Source organism: Dothidotthia symphoricarpi (assembly GCF_010015815.1).
Source record: "Dothidotthia symphoricarpi CBS 119687 unplaced genomic scaffold P153scaffold_13, whole genome shotgun sequence".
NCBI lineage: Eukaryota > Fungi > Ascomycota > Dothideomycetes > Pleosporales > Dothidotthiaceae > Dothidotthia > Dothidotthia symphoricarpi.
In genome coordinates, this window is record NW_022985020.1 from 618,970 (window position 1) to 633,403 (window position 14,434).

The following is a 14,434-nucleotide window of genomic DNA, read 5'->3' on the forward strand; positions in this document are numbered from 1 at the left end:
TTGTCTGCAGTACTCGACAAGCCGACAAACACGCGAAGAAACACTCAGCAGATCCGGTTCATGGTCATGTCGCAGCCGGTTCGCGCTACCGTACGAGGCTCAGGGTACGGCGGCCCAATGGACAGCAGCCGTGACGACTAGCACTGTGGTTCCAACAACACGCTCGAGGCGCACCGCTGTTACAGAGTGTGCTGGTGACGGGGCGGGCAAGTGTGGTTCCTGGTAGCGAGGGGGAGCGGGAAGGGATGCGGGAGTGGGCGTGGCAGGTGTATCGTGGCTATCTGGGTGTAGAGGTGGGATGGAGTTGAGGAGCCGCCACTAACCTTATCCTGCCTTTCGATATTGCTTATTGTAGCACGCGCGTACTATATACAGAGCTGCAGGGGACATGTACAGATTGCCATGTATGACGCTGGATATGGACTACACGAAGCGAACAACTCGCTATGATGCAAGCCCTCGCCGCGGTTCTGCATCCGTTTCTTCCGCTTGTTGTGTCGTCTGCTCGTGCCTGTGGCTGCCCGGCCTAGCGCGTAGACATGCAGCAACGACATGTCGTTTCCCCCATGGCGATCAACAACAGAAGCGCCAGCGCGCCTTCCCTCTCCACCGTGCCTGCTGCCCTTCACCGTGCTTCCCCTGCGTCGCCCGTCGCAGAACCAGGCTGAGACAGGGTCCAGTCTTCAGTGCAGACGCTCGCGCGACAGCATGAACACCCCGCATCCACCACGACTCAGGACAGGCACCTCAACCGTCCACCGGGAAACAAGCTCTCTGCCTAGCCATCTGTTTTCGTCTGGTCTTGACGGCGTGCGATGAAGGCGGGAGGGCACGCGCTGCCAAACGATCTGCACGCGGCTGAGGCGGCTACAGCATCCACACTCCACTACGCGCTTGGGAACCTGGGCCACAAGCAAAAGTCATGGATGACGCCCAGCTTGCCCGCAAACACAATGTCAGCCCCCTCGCCGCCGACACTAACAGCAGCCCCTCCTCTGCCTGTTGTCAGGAAGCGAGGCAGGCCGCCGAAGCCCCGACCCCTGGTACCCAGCAACCACCGCCGAACGACCGAGCGCGCCACATCACTGGAGCCTCAGGCCGAGAGACAGCCAGCGTCAAGTCCAACGTCGCCCCATCTAGCGAACATCGTGACCCGCCAAGACAATCCAACCCCATCGTCCATTACCGTCTTCCCATCGCCGACCCCAAGCGAGGAGTCAACAAACCATGCGTCAACACCAGCGACGTATGGAGACGGCAACGCAGTGTCCTCGCGTGTAGATTACTTCGACATGGGGTCTGCACGTGCAAACAATGCGCAAGAGATGTCTGTGGAGACGAGGGTTATAGATTCGGTTGGCCGTCTGAAGAGGGCTGCAGCAGGCCATGGCCAGCCAGCAGAAAAGCGAAAGCGCGTCGATGGCGTTACGCGTCGACCTTCAGGCCCGTATACCCAACACGGTGGCCCGTCAGGTCAATTTCACAGCCGTGGCCCGTTTCTCGGGAATCAACCGAACAGTCAAATACCGTCGCCGCAGCCCGTGCAGGACGCATACGTGTTGCGTTCTCAAATCCCCGAGACAACTCCCCGAGCTCAGGACCAATTCAGCCCCCTACATCCTCCGTCACGAGGTGCTAACCATCAACCGTTCTCCAGGCCTGCAGAGCCCGCTCAAATCATGGCTCATCAAGCTGTGTCCGAAGCGCAACAGTCGTCAGCTTCTGGATCGAACTGGTATACTGTCCATCAGTGCTTGACTGTCTTCGACAAATTCCGAGCCTCCTTCACTGCCATGCCAAAATATCCGCGGGATCTGAAACGGATGGAGGTGCTGAGAGATGCGACGTGCAAGCAGGATTGGGCATATCTGACTATGCACCAGTATTACTGTCTATTCACTTATATGCCCACTGCTCTACCTGAAATTCTGCGTTGTCAGCCAAATCTGCCTCTGGCACTCCAGTCAATGCGCAATGTACTGGATGTAAATGATCATCTGTCACCTGCCGTTCTCCATTTCTTCTCCAACTATCCATTTCCTATGGACCAGATTAGCACCGTCTGGCCTCATATGTTCGAGCGGCAGGCTCAATCGTTTATGCGTTTTGTCGGGTATTCGGCGAATTACGACCAACTCCGTATTACTTGTGAGAGACGAAAGTGTCCACCCAATACGCGAGAACTCGTGGAACTTGGGATTGTATCGACCACATTTCAGCGGCTTCTCTTCACTGCCTTTCTTCGGCGCCTCTGGCAGGCTGTTCCGCCACAACAGCAAATGCAGAAACAATTTGAGGACCAAGCAGTTGATAGATTCGTTCAGGACCAGGCACAATACCTCCAGCGAGAAGCTCTCCTCATGCGCAATCTCTCACTAGGTAACGAACCCCCTCCACGTGACCAAGGGACCGAGTTGCGTCGATGGGACAAACAATTCAAGCAACTAGCGGGAACATTTGGACTTGCATTGGAAGCTCAAGGGAGTTCGCTTACCAATCCCCAAGAGCGCCGACATTCACACTTACAGGCATACCCTCAGCAGCAGCTCCAACAGCAACACCAACAGCACCAACAGAGAGTATCAGTCAATAACGCTCCACACGCTCCTCATTCAGGTGAGATGCGCACACACATCAGCTCGGTCAACCCTCACACGGGACAAGTTCTGATTCAGCAAATACGAGGACAAGGTTACCCTCACCAACCGCCATCTCGAGCACAAACACATCAACGGCAGCGACGGACTCCATTACCTTTACTTGCGCATCCTGGACAGATACTGCCACAACAGCGTCAGCCATATCCTGCACGCTTCAGCCTGCATCAAGCCTACCTCAGAAGTCCTATCCTCCAAGCTCAAAATCTCGAATCACCTCTATACCACTATGTGCACGCCTTTGCAATACGTCCAGCACGCCTTTCTGATGCAGGGCGGGCAATTGAGCGATGGACCTTCCACTTGGCACAATCAGAGCTACAATGTATACCTAGGAGCGTTGCCAGCACGCTTGGTGCACCCGAAACAAGAGCTGTAGAGGAAGTTGCGAATGCGAAGACCATCCGTCTACGGTGCGTTAAATGGCCGTCTGAGAACAATCCCGACATGCACTCCTGGACAACCACAGACACGTGCTGGATACCGCACTCTTACTTCACATTCAATGAAACACATCTGGAACAACGCAAAAAGGTACACCACGGAAAGGATCTACCGATCGACATTACAAGGCTTCTTCGCGAGGGGGAGAATGTCCTGGAGACTACGGTCACGGCCATGTCAAACGACACATCCTACCTTCAGTATCTTGTAGCCATTGAAGTTCTTGGAGTCATGACCCACGAGTCTATCAAACAACACAGCCTCGACAATGTCATACCAGCAGAAGACACGAAGAAGGACATCCGGAAGAGGCTTTCTGGTGCGAGTATTGACAATGACGATGACGATTTCACCATCGTAGAGAGCAATTTGACAATCAACCTTTTCGACCCTTTTTCTGCATCGAGGTTTTGCGATATTCCCGTTCGCAGCAAAGCTTGCTCGCATATTGACTGCTTCGACCTTGAGACCTTTCTGCAGACACGCCGACGGAAAGGTGACGCCTCTGTGTCTGATCAATGGCGCTGTCCGATATGTAACGCTGACGCTCGTCCGCCGGAACTCGTTGTGGACGGCTTCCTTGTGGAGGTGAGGAAGGAGCTCGAAAAGCAGGGGTTGGCGACCACGCGAGCCATCATTGTTGACCAGGATGGGACATGGAAACCAAAGAAGGAGGTTCGGGACCCGAATGGTGTACAAGATCGAGAGACACCCGAAGCGTCGGGTACGCCAACTGCTGGAAAACCTGCGGTGCCAACGTCTATGGAGATTATCGACCTCAGCGACTAAAACGAGAGACTGTGCTCAGGTACGGGAGGTGTTTTTGGTTTTACTAATTTCTAGAAAAGGGTGTTTGGGACAAGGGCGATGGCGTTTTGTTTTGACCACGAATTATACCCTGGGCTTTCGGTCTTCTATTGGAGTCGGGCGGGTATATGTATATCTTACCTTTTAGTGCGTCTTTCTCACTCCTCACAGAGGCTGGACTTGCTCGATAGCAGTCATTTGGCGATATTACAAACTCTTGCACGAAAAATCCTCCCTGCTCGTAGTCCACCGTGGAGTATGTCCGGCATGAATTGCGTACACATCAATGTGTTTTTTCTGTTTTTTCCCGGACTTCGCCTAGATGCCAGAAATCACGGACAACGACACTCGGCTAGCAACGGTCGAAACGCCATAGTTGACATGCACAGAAAAGACGTTGCAACGCTTACCACGGGGCAAGCATTGTTGAGATGAAGTTTTCTCCGAGTCATCCTAGTCCCCGATGTCGTGCTAGCCCCACCCAAAACTGTGCTTGCGCTTGCCTTCAAACACGACTGTTAGGAAGTATTCATTACGAAGTAGAAATTCACGACACAGAAAAACTCATCTTAAGCCGTCTTGATGAAACATATATAGGTAAGCGTGCTATGGTACTCCATGTAGGATGTAGGTATTTGCTATAATTCTTTGACTCTCTTGTTGTGTTTTATTTGCTACACGTCGTCGACCATGTCGTCTGTTTCCTCGCACGCAGGGCCCACCGGCCCTGTCGCCAAACAATCTTTCTTCCGCTCGGTGCCCTTTCAAATCCTCGTTGCGTGCGGTGTCTCCTTCACCGCGCCAGGCATGTGGGATGCGCTCGGCGGGCTAGGAGCCGGCGGAGCCGCAGAGCCCTACGCCGTATCCGCCGCCAACGCGCTGGTCTACGGGCTCTTCGCCATCGTCTGCGTCGCCGCCGGCGCCATCAACAACCGCATCGGGCTGCCGTACGGGCTGGCCATCGGCGCCATCGGCTACCCGCTGTACGGCGCGGGCCTGTACACCAACAACATCAGCGCCAACACGTGGTTCATGCTCTTCGGCAGCGCGCTGTGCGGCATCTCAGCCGGCTTCTTCTGGGCCGCAGAAGCAGCCATCATCATCGGGTACCCCTCCCCTGGCGACCGCGCTTTCTACCTCGCCGTCTGGCAGACAGCAAAAGCATCCGGCCCCATCGTCGGCGGCGCAATAAACCTCGGCCTCAACGCAAACCGCCGCACAACCGGCAGCGTCTCCCCCTCCACATACATAGTCTTCATCGTAATCATGTGCCTGGGCCTTCCCATCGCGCTCCTTCTCTCCCCCGCGCGCAAAGTCTGGCGCAAAGACGGAACCCGCATCACCACCCACCAAGCCGCTACCTGGGGTGCGGAATTCCGCGCCGTAGCATCCCTCTTCCTCTCCCGACGCATCCTTCTCCTCCTCCCCGCTTTCTTCATAAGCTACTTCTACAACGGCTTCACCAGCACCTGGCTCACGACCTACTTCACCGTGCGCGCCCGCGCTTTCAGCTCCTTCCTCACTAACTTCGCCGGCATCTTTAGCTCCTTCCTGATCGCCGCACTACTGGACCGGCAGAGCATGCACATCCAGACGCGGGGTCGGGTGGCATTTTGCTGCATCATCACTATCTTGATAGGGACGTGGATCTGGGCGAGCGTGCTGCAGAAGGAGTTCTATGCCCGGGGGGAGGCGCCGGTGTTTGATTGGTTTACAGCCGGGTTCGGGAAGAGCTATGCGTTGGTTTTCTTCTGGCAGTTTGGCGGGCAGGCGTTTCAGCAGTTTCTGTATTGGCTGGTTGGGCAGTATGCGACGGATTTGAGTCATTTGAGTTATTTGACGGGGATTCTGAGGGGGGTGGAGGCCCTGGGGCAGACGGTGGCTTGGGCGTGAGTTTTTCTTTCCCTGTTCTTCTTCTTGTTCTTCTTTTTTTCTGGGCGCTTTGATGGCTGGTGTTGTGGCTTGCTAACGATTTACAGGATGCAATCCGAAGGCAACGCGAACCACTTTGTTAGTATCGGGATCAACTTCGGCTTCACGGTGCTGTGTATTTTGCCGACGTGGATTGTGCTCTCGGAGCTTGAGGGGAGTCATGAGGTGCAGGTTAGGGATGAGGATGAGGATGTGAAGGTGGGGCGGGAGGCGTAGGCGTCATACAGCGGAGATGTCCTACAGCGCATAGTGTGCCTGTTGTTCAGCGTAAAAGGTTTTATATATACCCCCTTTTTCTCCGCGAGAGTAGAGATGACGAATACATTTAATTCTGTCCACTCAAGTCGAGTTTTGATGATATCTATTCTGTTCTGTGCTTCACTGTAGCAAGAAAATTAACAGCCGGTGTGCATACCCGCGCGTCCGGTTGCTCGAGTGGCTTACTGTGGTACCCCCCAGAAGTTTTCTCAAATTGCCACATATTTAGGTTAATTCTTTGCTACAACACGCCACCCTAGCTAGCTAGATATAGATAGTTCCTTACTGTAGGCGTATTTAATATATAAGCTAAGTATTCTCTATTTTAGAAGCTTTACTTTACTATGCTAAGAACTATACAAAGTATAGGTCCCTTATTATAAGCTATTTAGGTGTATTTTCCTACCTATACTTATAATCCTAATATTCCTAGCCTTTATAAGCTATTCTTAAATTAAGATAGCTAGAACTCTACTTTAATATTTATATCTAATAGGAGGCTATTTTAGCTATATACTAATAATTATCTAGGTAATACTAACGCCTTTTCTAGTATTGCTTATAAAGTAGCGTTAATAATTACTTTAGTAAACTTATTAATTTTATTAACTCTATTAACTTTATTAACTTTATTAACTCTACTACTACTACTATAGCTATATAATTAATTTAGAACTCTTTATAAGTATCCTAAAACTCTCTACCTTATACGTAATTAACAGCTCTAAGCATAGACACTCTTTTATTATATAAACTATAATTATAGGTAGGTTGCTACTGTGCTTAAAATTACCTACACGTAAGCTTACTATACTATTAATTTACTTATAATTATACCTAAAAAATACTTAGGCTGTCTATCTAATTTTAGTAAAGAGATAATTAATAAGCTTAAGCTTTTTATTTTAAGCTCTTAATATAGCTACCTCCTCTTATATAAATACATTGTAATATTATTCTAATACTATATACCTATTAGCAAAGATAAAATCTTATATATACTTTACTAGTAAGGTTATTACTACTAAGTTACCTACTAAAAGCCTTCTTTTAAAAAGTACTATAAAGAAGCTTACCTTACGTTTACTTATACTTACTGCTTATAAAGTTTTAATTAATAGAGCTAAATACTTTAAAGTAATAAGAGCTAGATTATAAGTAGTAGGTACTATAAACAGTATATTATAAGGAAGGTAAGTAAAGAGTTACTTTTTAAGTATACTATTACTTACTATTAACGTAAGTATAGCTAGATATTTTAGAGTAGCTTTTATAGTAAAATAAAAGGCCTAGAGCTATTCTAGAAGCCTATATAAAGTAAGATTTTAGGTATAACTTATATAGAATATATAGCCCCTCTACTTACTAATTACTTTACTAATTATACTTTTAGAGGCCTTTTAGTACTGCTATTTATATAGGATAATACTTTATTCTATAACAGTTTAGAGTTCTATAAGTACTGCTAGTAGTAAAGTATAAATAGTAAGATTATTAAATAGCTAGTATACTTACTTAACATTAATTCTATTAAAACTATATAGTACTAAATAAAGAATTAAATAAAGGTAAAAACTAGAGTAAATACTAATCTTTTTACTACTAAGCTTAAAGCTTAAGTAAATATAGCGTAGCTTACTATACTAAAGGAGCTATTTAGGCTGCTTATTAATAGTATACCTAAGAGGATAAAGGCAGTAATTATAGCTAAAGGCAGATATACTAAATTTTAAGTAATATATAGATTTTTAGTAATTTTACTGTTTTAGGTAATAAGTTATGCTTACCTTACGTTAATTAACTAGACTAAGATATTTAGCTATACGCGCCAACTCCTAATTTAGCTCTGCGGAAAACCCCTGCATGTGTGGCGATTTGAGAAAACTTCTGGGGGGTACCACAGTACGCATTAGCATGCACAAAGCCTTCGGAACTCATCCAGACCCTTTACTCCAACGGAGCCCAAGTCCCGCGCCCCGAGCAGTACTCGTCTCTAGTAAGGCAAGTAGAATAACTCGTGTCCCCCGTTTCCACGCCCCCAAAGATATCAAGCCTACATTGGTCAATTTGACTTGTTATATTTCGAAAGTTTGTCCCTGTACCACTTCCAGCGCTTATGTCTGGAGAGAGTGCGATTTGTGTGTTTGTTTGTGAGGAATGGGGTGTTGGTGGATCGATCTGGTATATTGCGGTCCGGTTGGGTGTCAAAGTTGCCATCAACAACGTCTTGATGGTGTTGTGGGATTGGAGTGGATGGTGCGACTCGTGTCATGATTTGATGGTGGGTTCTTGTGTTTGCGCATCCTGCTTCTTGGAATGGTACATTATAGTGATTCACAAGTCACAATATGGTGACTTGGTTTTTGCTGGGCTGGAGAACATGATGTTCTGAAGGAAGGGCTTGTAGAATACACGACCATATGCGGATCGTTGGAAATATTTCGAATTCCGGCACGAGGTCTGGACTATCTGGAGTACAAGCGCTTGGCTAGAAGATGGGATGGAAGTATGTACAATCAGAACGAAAGAGTAAGGTTGAAAAGAGAACATAGGGAAGACAGATGTATGGAAAGTGAACCAGGCTCTTCCCAGTCCGTATCTTCTTCCATGCCTTTAATATGACACCTGACCAGAACAAGCTGATTGTGTCGTTTCTCTATCGTGGTAAAGCTTCCAACAAAGCACCATGGGCAATGTTGCAATCAATCCAAACAGGCTGGCCATTCGACACTCCTACCACACTACAAGTCTGTTCCATCTTTGCATTCAGACCCGGGTTGCCCAAAAAGGCACGAAAACTGTGCTGCACAAAAGGATGCTCGTTGATCATCTTGCATGCGTAGCTTGTCCGGGTACTACTCGACACATCCCCTAAAGATATGAGCGGAGATTTGAGGAGGCCTTGGTGCGAGAGACCGAAATCCAGATGGGAGAGGCTGGGATAGGTAAAGTAGATGATCCCTAGCTTCAAGGAAAAGGCGGCGAGAGTTATGAGCGTGAAGAAGACCCAATCCCGGCGACGTTTGAATGCTCCGATGAGTTCGAAAAGATGCCAGATAACAGCAACCATTTCAATACCTGTAGCGCAGGATTCCGAGAACGCTAGTATCTCGAAATAGGACTCAAAGTCGTCGCCTACGAGTGTGAATGCTGTGCAGAACAGTATGTAAGGCATCCAGTGCGACCTCGTCAACAGTGCTGTGTCGTTCTCTAGATCGAGATGCGGACAACGATCCCAGAAGTTGACAAAAGTACTCGCTGCCTTTGTTGCCCAGAAGAACGGGTTGTTCAGTTTGAATAACAGGCCCATGTCAGTTCCCAGCCAGTCGGGCATCATGTGCCAAAGCCAATGCTGGAAGAGAAGAAGACGAACAGCCGAGCGCTCATATAGCTTTCTGGAGAACTGTCCTACAGCAATTTGCATGGGAGGTCGAAACAGAGCAACGTGGCAGAGAGGACATTCGTATCCATATGGGCGTTCGACCATCTTCTGTAAGCAGTCGCGGCCAAAGACATGGTTGCAGGGAAGAATGCGTACGCCGAGGTGATGCCCATGGTAAGAATCCCAGCAGATTAAGCATTTGTCGTTGTTGAACTTGTCACCGCTCTTCACAGGAACGACCCTATTCTGGAGAAAGCTTTGTTTGGAGACGCCGAGGATGTTGTCGAGAATGGCCATGGCAAGCAGGTTGATGGTGGTCTGGTGATGTAGACAGGACGAGAGCAAACATGTTACTATAAATGAACTCATTCAAATCTTCGACAAGACTCGGCTGCATATGCATCCTACTCAACGATTATGCCAGCGTGCGGCCAGATACGCGGTCTTTGGAAAGGACCGACTGCAAGGTACTTGAGGATCGCGTACACAATCTCGAGTGAGAGTTTCTCCATCGCGCAGGTGCAGTTACCAAGCGCCGATAGGTATGTCTGATAGGGTCAAGGTGATTAGTACATCGGAACTAGAAAGATGTGCCATTAAGTGTGTGGAGTGTCATCTGGAAGGACGAATGCAAAGGAAGCCCTGTTGAAGTGTCGCGGTGAATGCGTAACCATCTGTCGGCTAAACTTCGGAACCTGACGCGCTAGCGCAAAGCTACAAAACCCCACAGCTCCCCGCCGTCTACTTTTTCTCCAACGGCCTGCCTTGCCAACGCTGCGTTTCTTTGCACACACACAGACGCTGCTCACCCAGTTGTCCCACTATGCAAATGAGAAATTCGGAGTAATCTTCACTTTCCATGCCGTCTCCTCGCGGGACAATGGCATTACTGCCCGTAAGGGCCTGGCGTGACTCACGTCTGTACTCGGCATCAGAAAACTCAGGGCCCAGAAAACTGCTTGCTGTCCCTCGGGGCGGTGAGTGTGTGGACTGGTGTCCCTATGGGAGTCGGTGCGAAGATTGTGTGCTCAGAACCTTCGGGTGACGAGTGACACTGTAGTACAATACGCAGCGTACTTGACCTTGAGTAGCTTCGGCGAAAGAGGGCATGGTATCATTCGATTCTGATTACTCTGGCGAGGCAGGCCGTTCAATTCTTTTTGTTTTTCTGTAAGTCTTGCCTGCTTCGATTCCAGGATCGAGGGATACTACTAATGAATGACAACGAGCAAGTTTTGACCGTCCGTTCAACGCCTTCCCGCTCTTCTTCACGTTACACCTACGCTGTCTCCTCCTTCTCTATCGTGTACATTACGTCGGACCTCATGGTCAGCTTCAGACCAAACTCGACGTCTTCTCCAGAGTGGAGGAGATCCCGCTGCTGGAAAAGTAACACACGGCCGCTTTTTGGGACAACGTCTATACGTTTCTCCAGGTTCCAGGAATGGAACGTGGTCGCACCGCCTTTCAGCAACAGCTGGCCGTCGTCACTCTCAGCATTGTTGAGATACAGATGCAGAGTGAAGTACGAGCGCTCTGTGCGGTCAGGCGTCTCATACGCGCCGTCGCCATGCGCTGGTAGAGTTAGCAACCACAAATCCAAATACATCTGTCTTACGTACGTTTGAAATACTCTCCACCCTCGTATTTTAGGAACCGCATGCGCTCGTTCAGCCTGGTCATCTTCCACGTCTCATTTCGCCTCAAAGGGCCACTACCCATAACTACACCCCAATCCTGCAGACGATGGATCTCTGGCACAGAGTCTTTCACCCTGGCCAAGATCTTTGCTGCTACGTCTCGATCGTCCAAGATGATGCGCCCGCACTTTCTCGTATCTTCATACATAGCCTGCATACCGCCCCCAATATTCACCATTGCTCTTTCCCATTTGCCGCTGCTGGTTGTTTCGACTGCCCCGAGAAGCTGATCGCATTCTTCTTGAGTAAGAGCGCCGTCAAGTACAACCGCCCAGTGACCGTCGTACTCTGGTAACCCGGCTTTTGTGAAGTCGATATCAGACCTGGTTATGTTGGGCGCTGGACCATCGAGGAAATCTTCGGGCAGATTGTGGGGAACGACCTTAGCTGCGATGTCATCTTCTTGACGTTTTTGTGCCTCGATTTCTTTGTAAGATGTTAGCTGCCGTGTATTTGGGCTACGGAAACTGCCGCCTTAGGTAGCTGAGCTGTAGCTACATCGGGAAGCCGCACCTTTAAGAAGGTCCTGGTGCATTTTGCGTGCGAACGCCATAGCTGCGATAATGTAAATTGGTGCGATGTTGCAAAGAGAAACCGAGCCTGGGATATCGTGTTCTTACATGAAACGTCTGTTCTTATACAACTACGCCGCCAAAGCTGCTGCCTGAGGTAGGCTGAGCGGTGGCAATATCGGGAAACTAGACCCGCCAGCATAGCTTGACCTTGATTATGTGTAGATGTGATTCAGTGACCATTATTCATATGAGTCAACATGTATTCACTATGATGCTGCGGGTGCTTGCCTGATTTCACGTGATTTGCTTGTTTTCCAGCTTCGTTCCAGCCCTTGTTTGCCGGCCTCTCTGGCGTCGACGCGTCCTCAACATCATCACCACACAGCGAGACTTCGTTAATTCCATCGTCAACACTCGCTCTCGTGAACACCCTCAGCCGCTAGAGTGGCAAGGTCCTGAAGTTAATGCAAGTGAGCGCTGCGCCGATCCAAGCCACCCGCAGCTCGATCCACCTTGTTGGGCCACTCGTCACGCCAAGCAAGCTCAACTTCACCAGCAATTTCCCGACTCCACGCCTGAATCAACGACAATTGGAGCGTGCAACCTCGCCGCGACGCTCGTAGAACAGCCTCTTGTGCTTCCGCCATCCCTTCTCACCCCTGCCACTCGCTCAACCACTGCATCTTCAGCCGACAGTCGCACTGTGGGCACCGCGCCCACCCCTGGGTTGCTGCTAGCCTCGACAGCTCCCGAACGCGTCTATCGATAATCACTATTCTTCCCTCGCTTGCGACATCATCGCGCGCCCTCGCTACTCTAATACAACCCACTCTACACTCCTGTCACCGCCGCCATGCAACCAGCGCAGGGCAGCCATGAGAGCGTCGACCGCAAAGCCTGGCCGACGCTGTTCGAAGTGCTGAGCCGCAAGACAGTGGCACCACTAGATTTGTTTTCTTTCTACATCTACATGAGAGACCAGCAGCGCTCGGTCGACTATCTGGATTTCTGGTGAGGCAGTTTGGATCGCGTGAGGTCACCAGCACCGCTAACCAGCGACAGGCTCGATGTCTCTCAGCACCTTCAGCTATGCAGGCTGTACGTTCGAAGACTGCATAGGTCGTTGGCTGAAGGCACACCCGATTTGGAGAAGAATTCCAGACGGATGTCTTACCTGACCGATGCTTATCGGGATAACGCTGGAGAGGGACCATCGGACGAGAAGGATATGAGCGACCAGCGTCTTTCCCAATTCCTACGGTCCAACATGGGAAGCCGCAATCACTCGCCACAGAACAGCCAAGATAGCAACCAGATTGAGGACCCACCGCGCCCTAGTTTCCACGCTCAGGACAGAATGAACGACTCGAGCTCGCCTGGGCAGAACTCTTCCACAGACAATTCGCAACCACGTCAAGAGGATCTGCGTGCATCCGCTGAAAAGATCCTCTACACATACCTTCTGCCAGGCTCAGAGAGAGAAATCATCATCCCTCAGAGCATATTGAACGAGGTACAGGAGGCTATCGAAGGACCAGCTCAGCGATCCGACCCCGAGTTGTTTGATCAAGCGAAGGATTACGTATTCCAGGCCATGCAGCGCGACGCATTCCCAGGCTTTCTTCAAGCCAAGGGTTTTGGCAACCTCGTGCCCCAGAGCATGATGCTTCGACTTATCGTGGGCCTGGTCTCGATCTTTGCTGCTGTGTGGGCGGCTTTCATTCTGATCTTCTTGGGTGCTTCTAGGAGCAGACGATGTTGGGTATGTACATATAAACGTTCTCGCGTTTCCGAATTACATGTTGGCTAACAATCGAAAACAGCTCATTATACCTTTCACGATTGGCATCTACTCTCTCTTCACACACCAGTACATGCTCGATCCGATAATAGCGCTTCTTGGTTACAGCGAGTACACGCTCTTCGACTTCAACAAGATCAAGGAGAAGTTTGTCATGACGATGTTGTACCGCCGCTCCATGTCGATGCTATTTTTCTTTCTGCTCGTCACAACAGCAGTATGCTGCCTCTTCATCTTCGTCCCTAGCAAGCGGCTATAGATTCGGGGAAGCTTGTTTTTTTCTTTTCCGACCCGAATGTCTAATGTCTTTTCATCTTATTTCATGGAGTTATGGTCGCACGGCCGATCTGGGGCGGATAGTCGAAGTACGGAGGGTGGCGGAAGACGCGCAAGCAGACCGATTCGATACCCACTCGCAGCGTCTCGAGTAAACATAACCCAAAGCAAAAAAAGTTTCTTTTGTAGAGCGAGTTTGGATTGGGAGCTTCTGGTTAGTGACATGATTCTTCCTTGGTTTCGAGCATGGCGCCTGGTAGGTATGAAGGATTATTCTGATTATTAGGTAGTTTGCTGCATCCGCGATGCGCATATCAAGAATTTCGGAAGTCATGATGTCCTGATATGTAAAGTCGAGTCAGTTTTGCCTGGTGATGTTTATGCTGGGTGGATCATGCGAGTTGGCCGTTGTGCATCAGAGTGGAGCTGCATGAAATGAGTCGAGGCCCGAGCGTCGTGAATGAATGACAATGACGCGGTTGAACCTTGCGACACGATCAAATTCTAGCTTTCAGCCACGCTGTTCGACACTCGATGACCAACAAGAAGATTGCCGGGAGCCGAAAGAGTAGTCATCAATTGTTGCAGTCTACCGCCTCACACCTGGCCAAATTGTGCGTGTTGCTGTTGCCCATCGATCCTTCACTGGGCATTGCCGAATC

At 49.7% G+C, this 14,434-nt stretch overlaps 6 protein-coding genes across 6 annotated transcripts; 4 read left to right on the forward strand and 2 right to left on the reverse strand.

The window, feature by feature from the left end:
- The first annotated feature begins 364 nt into the window (after positions 1–364).
- On the forward strand, positions 365–4,274 carry P153DRAFT_319313 (uncharacterized protein). The gene is made up of 2 exons (XM_033665082.1): positions 365–1,632; positions 1,693–4,274. The coding sequence occupies exons 1-2, from the start codon at positions 816–818 to the stop codon at positions 3,888–3,890; spliced, it is 3,015 nt and encodes a 1,004-aa protein (XP_033522453.1). The 5' UTR covers positions 365–815; the 3' UTR covers positions 3,891–4,274.
- Positions 4,275–4,436: 162 nt separating this feature from the next.
- On the forward strand, positions 4,437–5,996 carry P153DRAFT_367962 (MFS general substrate transporter). Its single transcript, XM_033668397.1, has one exon. The coding sequence runs from the start codon at positions 4,599–4,601 to the stop codon at positions 5,799–5,801; it is 1,203 nt and encodes a 400-aa protein (XP_033522454.1). The 5' UTR covers positions 4,437–4,598; the 3' UTR covers positions 5,802–5,996.
- P153DRAFT_367963 (uncharacterized protein) lies at positions 5,888–6,177 on the forward strand (the record flags this gene model as incomplete). Its single annotated transcript, XM_033668398.1, has 1 exon — positions 5,888–6,177. A coding segment is annotated over one exon (169 nt), but the record flags the coding sequence as incomplete, so codon positions are not given.
- A 2,577-nt stretch (positions 6,178–8,754) lies between these two features.
- P153DRAFT_358202 (uncharacterized protein) lies at positions 8,755–9,777 on the reverse strand (the record flags this gene model as incomplete). The annotated part of the gene is made up of 1 exon (XM_033666777.1): positions 8,755–9,777. One exon carries the CDS (start codon positions 9,775–9,777, stop codon positions 8,755–8,757), a length of 1,023 nt encoding a protein of 340 aa, XP_033522456.1.
- Positions 9,778–10,759: 982 nt separating this feature from the next.
- Positions 10,760–11,733, reverse strand: P153DRAFT_358203 (oxidoreductase domain-containing protein; the record flags this gene model as incomplete). Its single annotated transcript, XM_033666778.1, has 3 exons — positions 10,760–11,055; positions 11,103–11,606; positions 11,694–11,733. The coding sequence occupies 3 exons, from the start codon at positions 11,731–11,733 to the stop codon at positions 10,760–10,762; spliced, it is 840 nt and encodes a 279-aa protein (XP_033522457.1).
- A 700-nt stretch (positions 11,734–12,433) lies between these two features.
- On the forward strand, positions 12,434–13,790 carry P153DRAFT_47740 (regulator of G protein signaling superfamily). Its single transcript, XM_033673221.1, has 3 exons — positions 12,434–12,706; positions 12,758–13,457; positions 13,519–13,790. Exons 1-3 carry the CDS (start codon positions 12,549–12,551, stop codon positions 13,753–13,755), a joined length of 1,095 nt encoding a protein of 364 aa, XP_033522458.1. The 5' UTR covers positions 12,434–12,548; the 3' UTR covers positions 13,756–13,790.
- Positions 13,791–14,434: the final 644 nt, after the last annotated feature.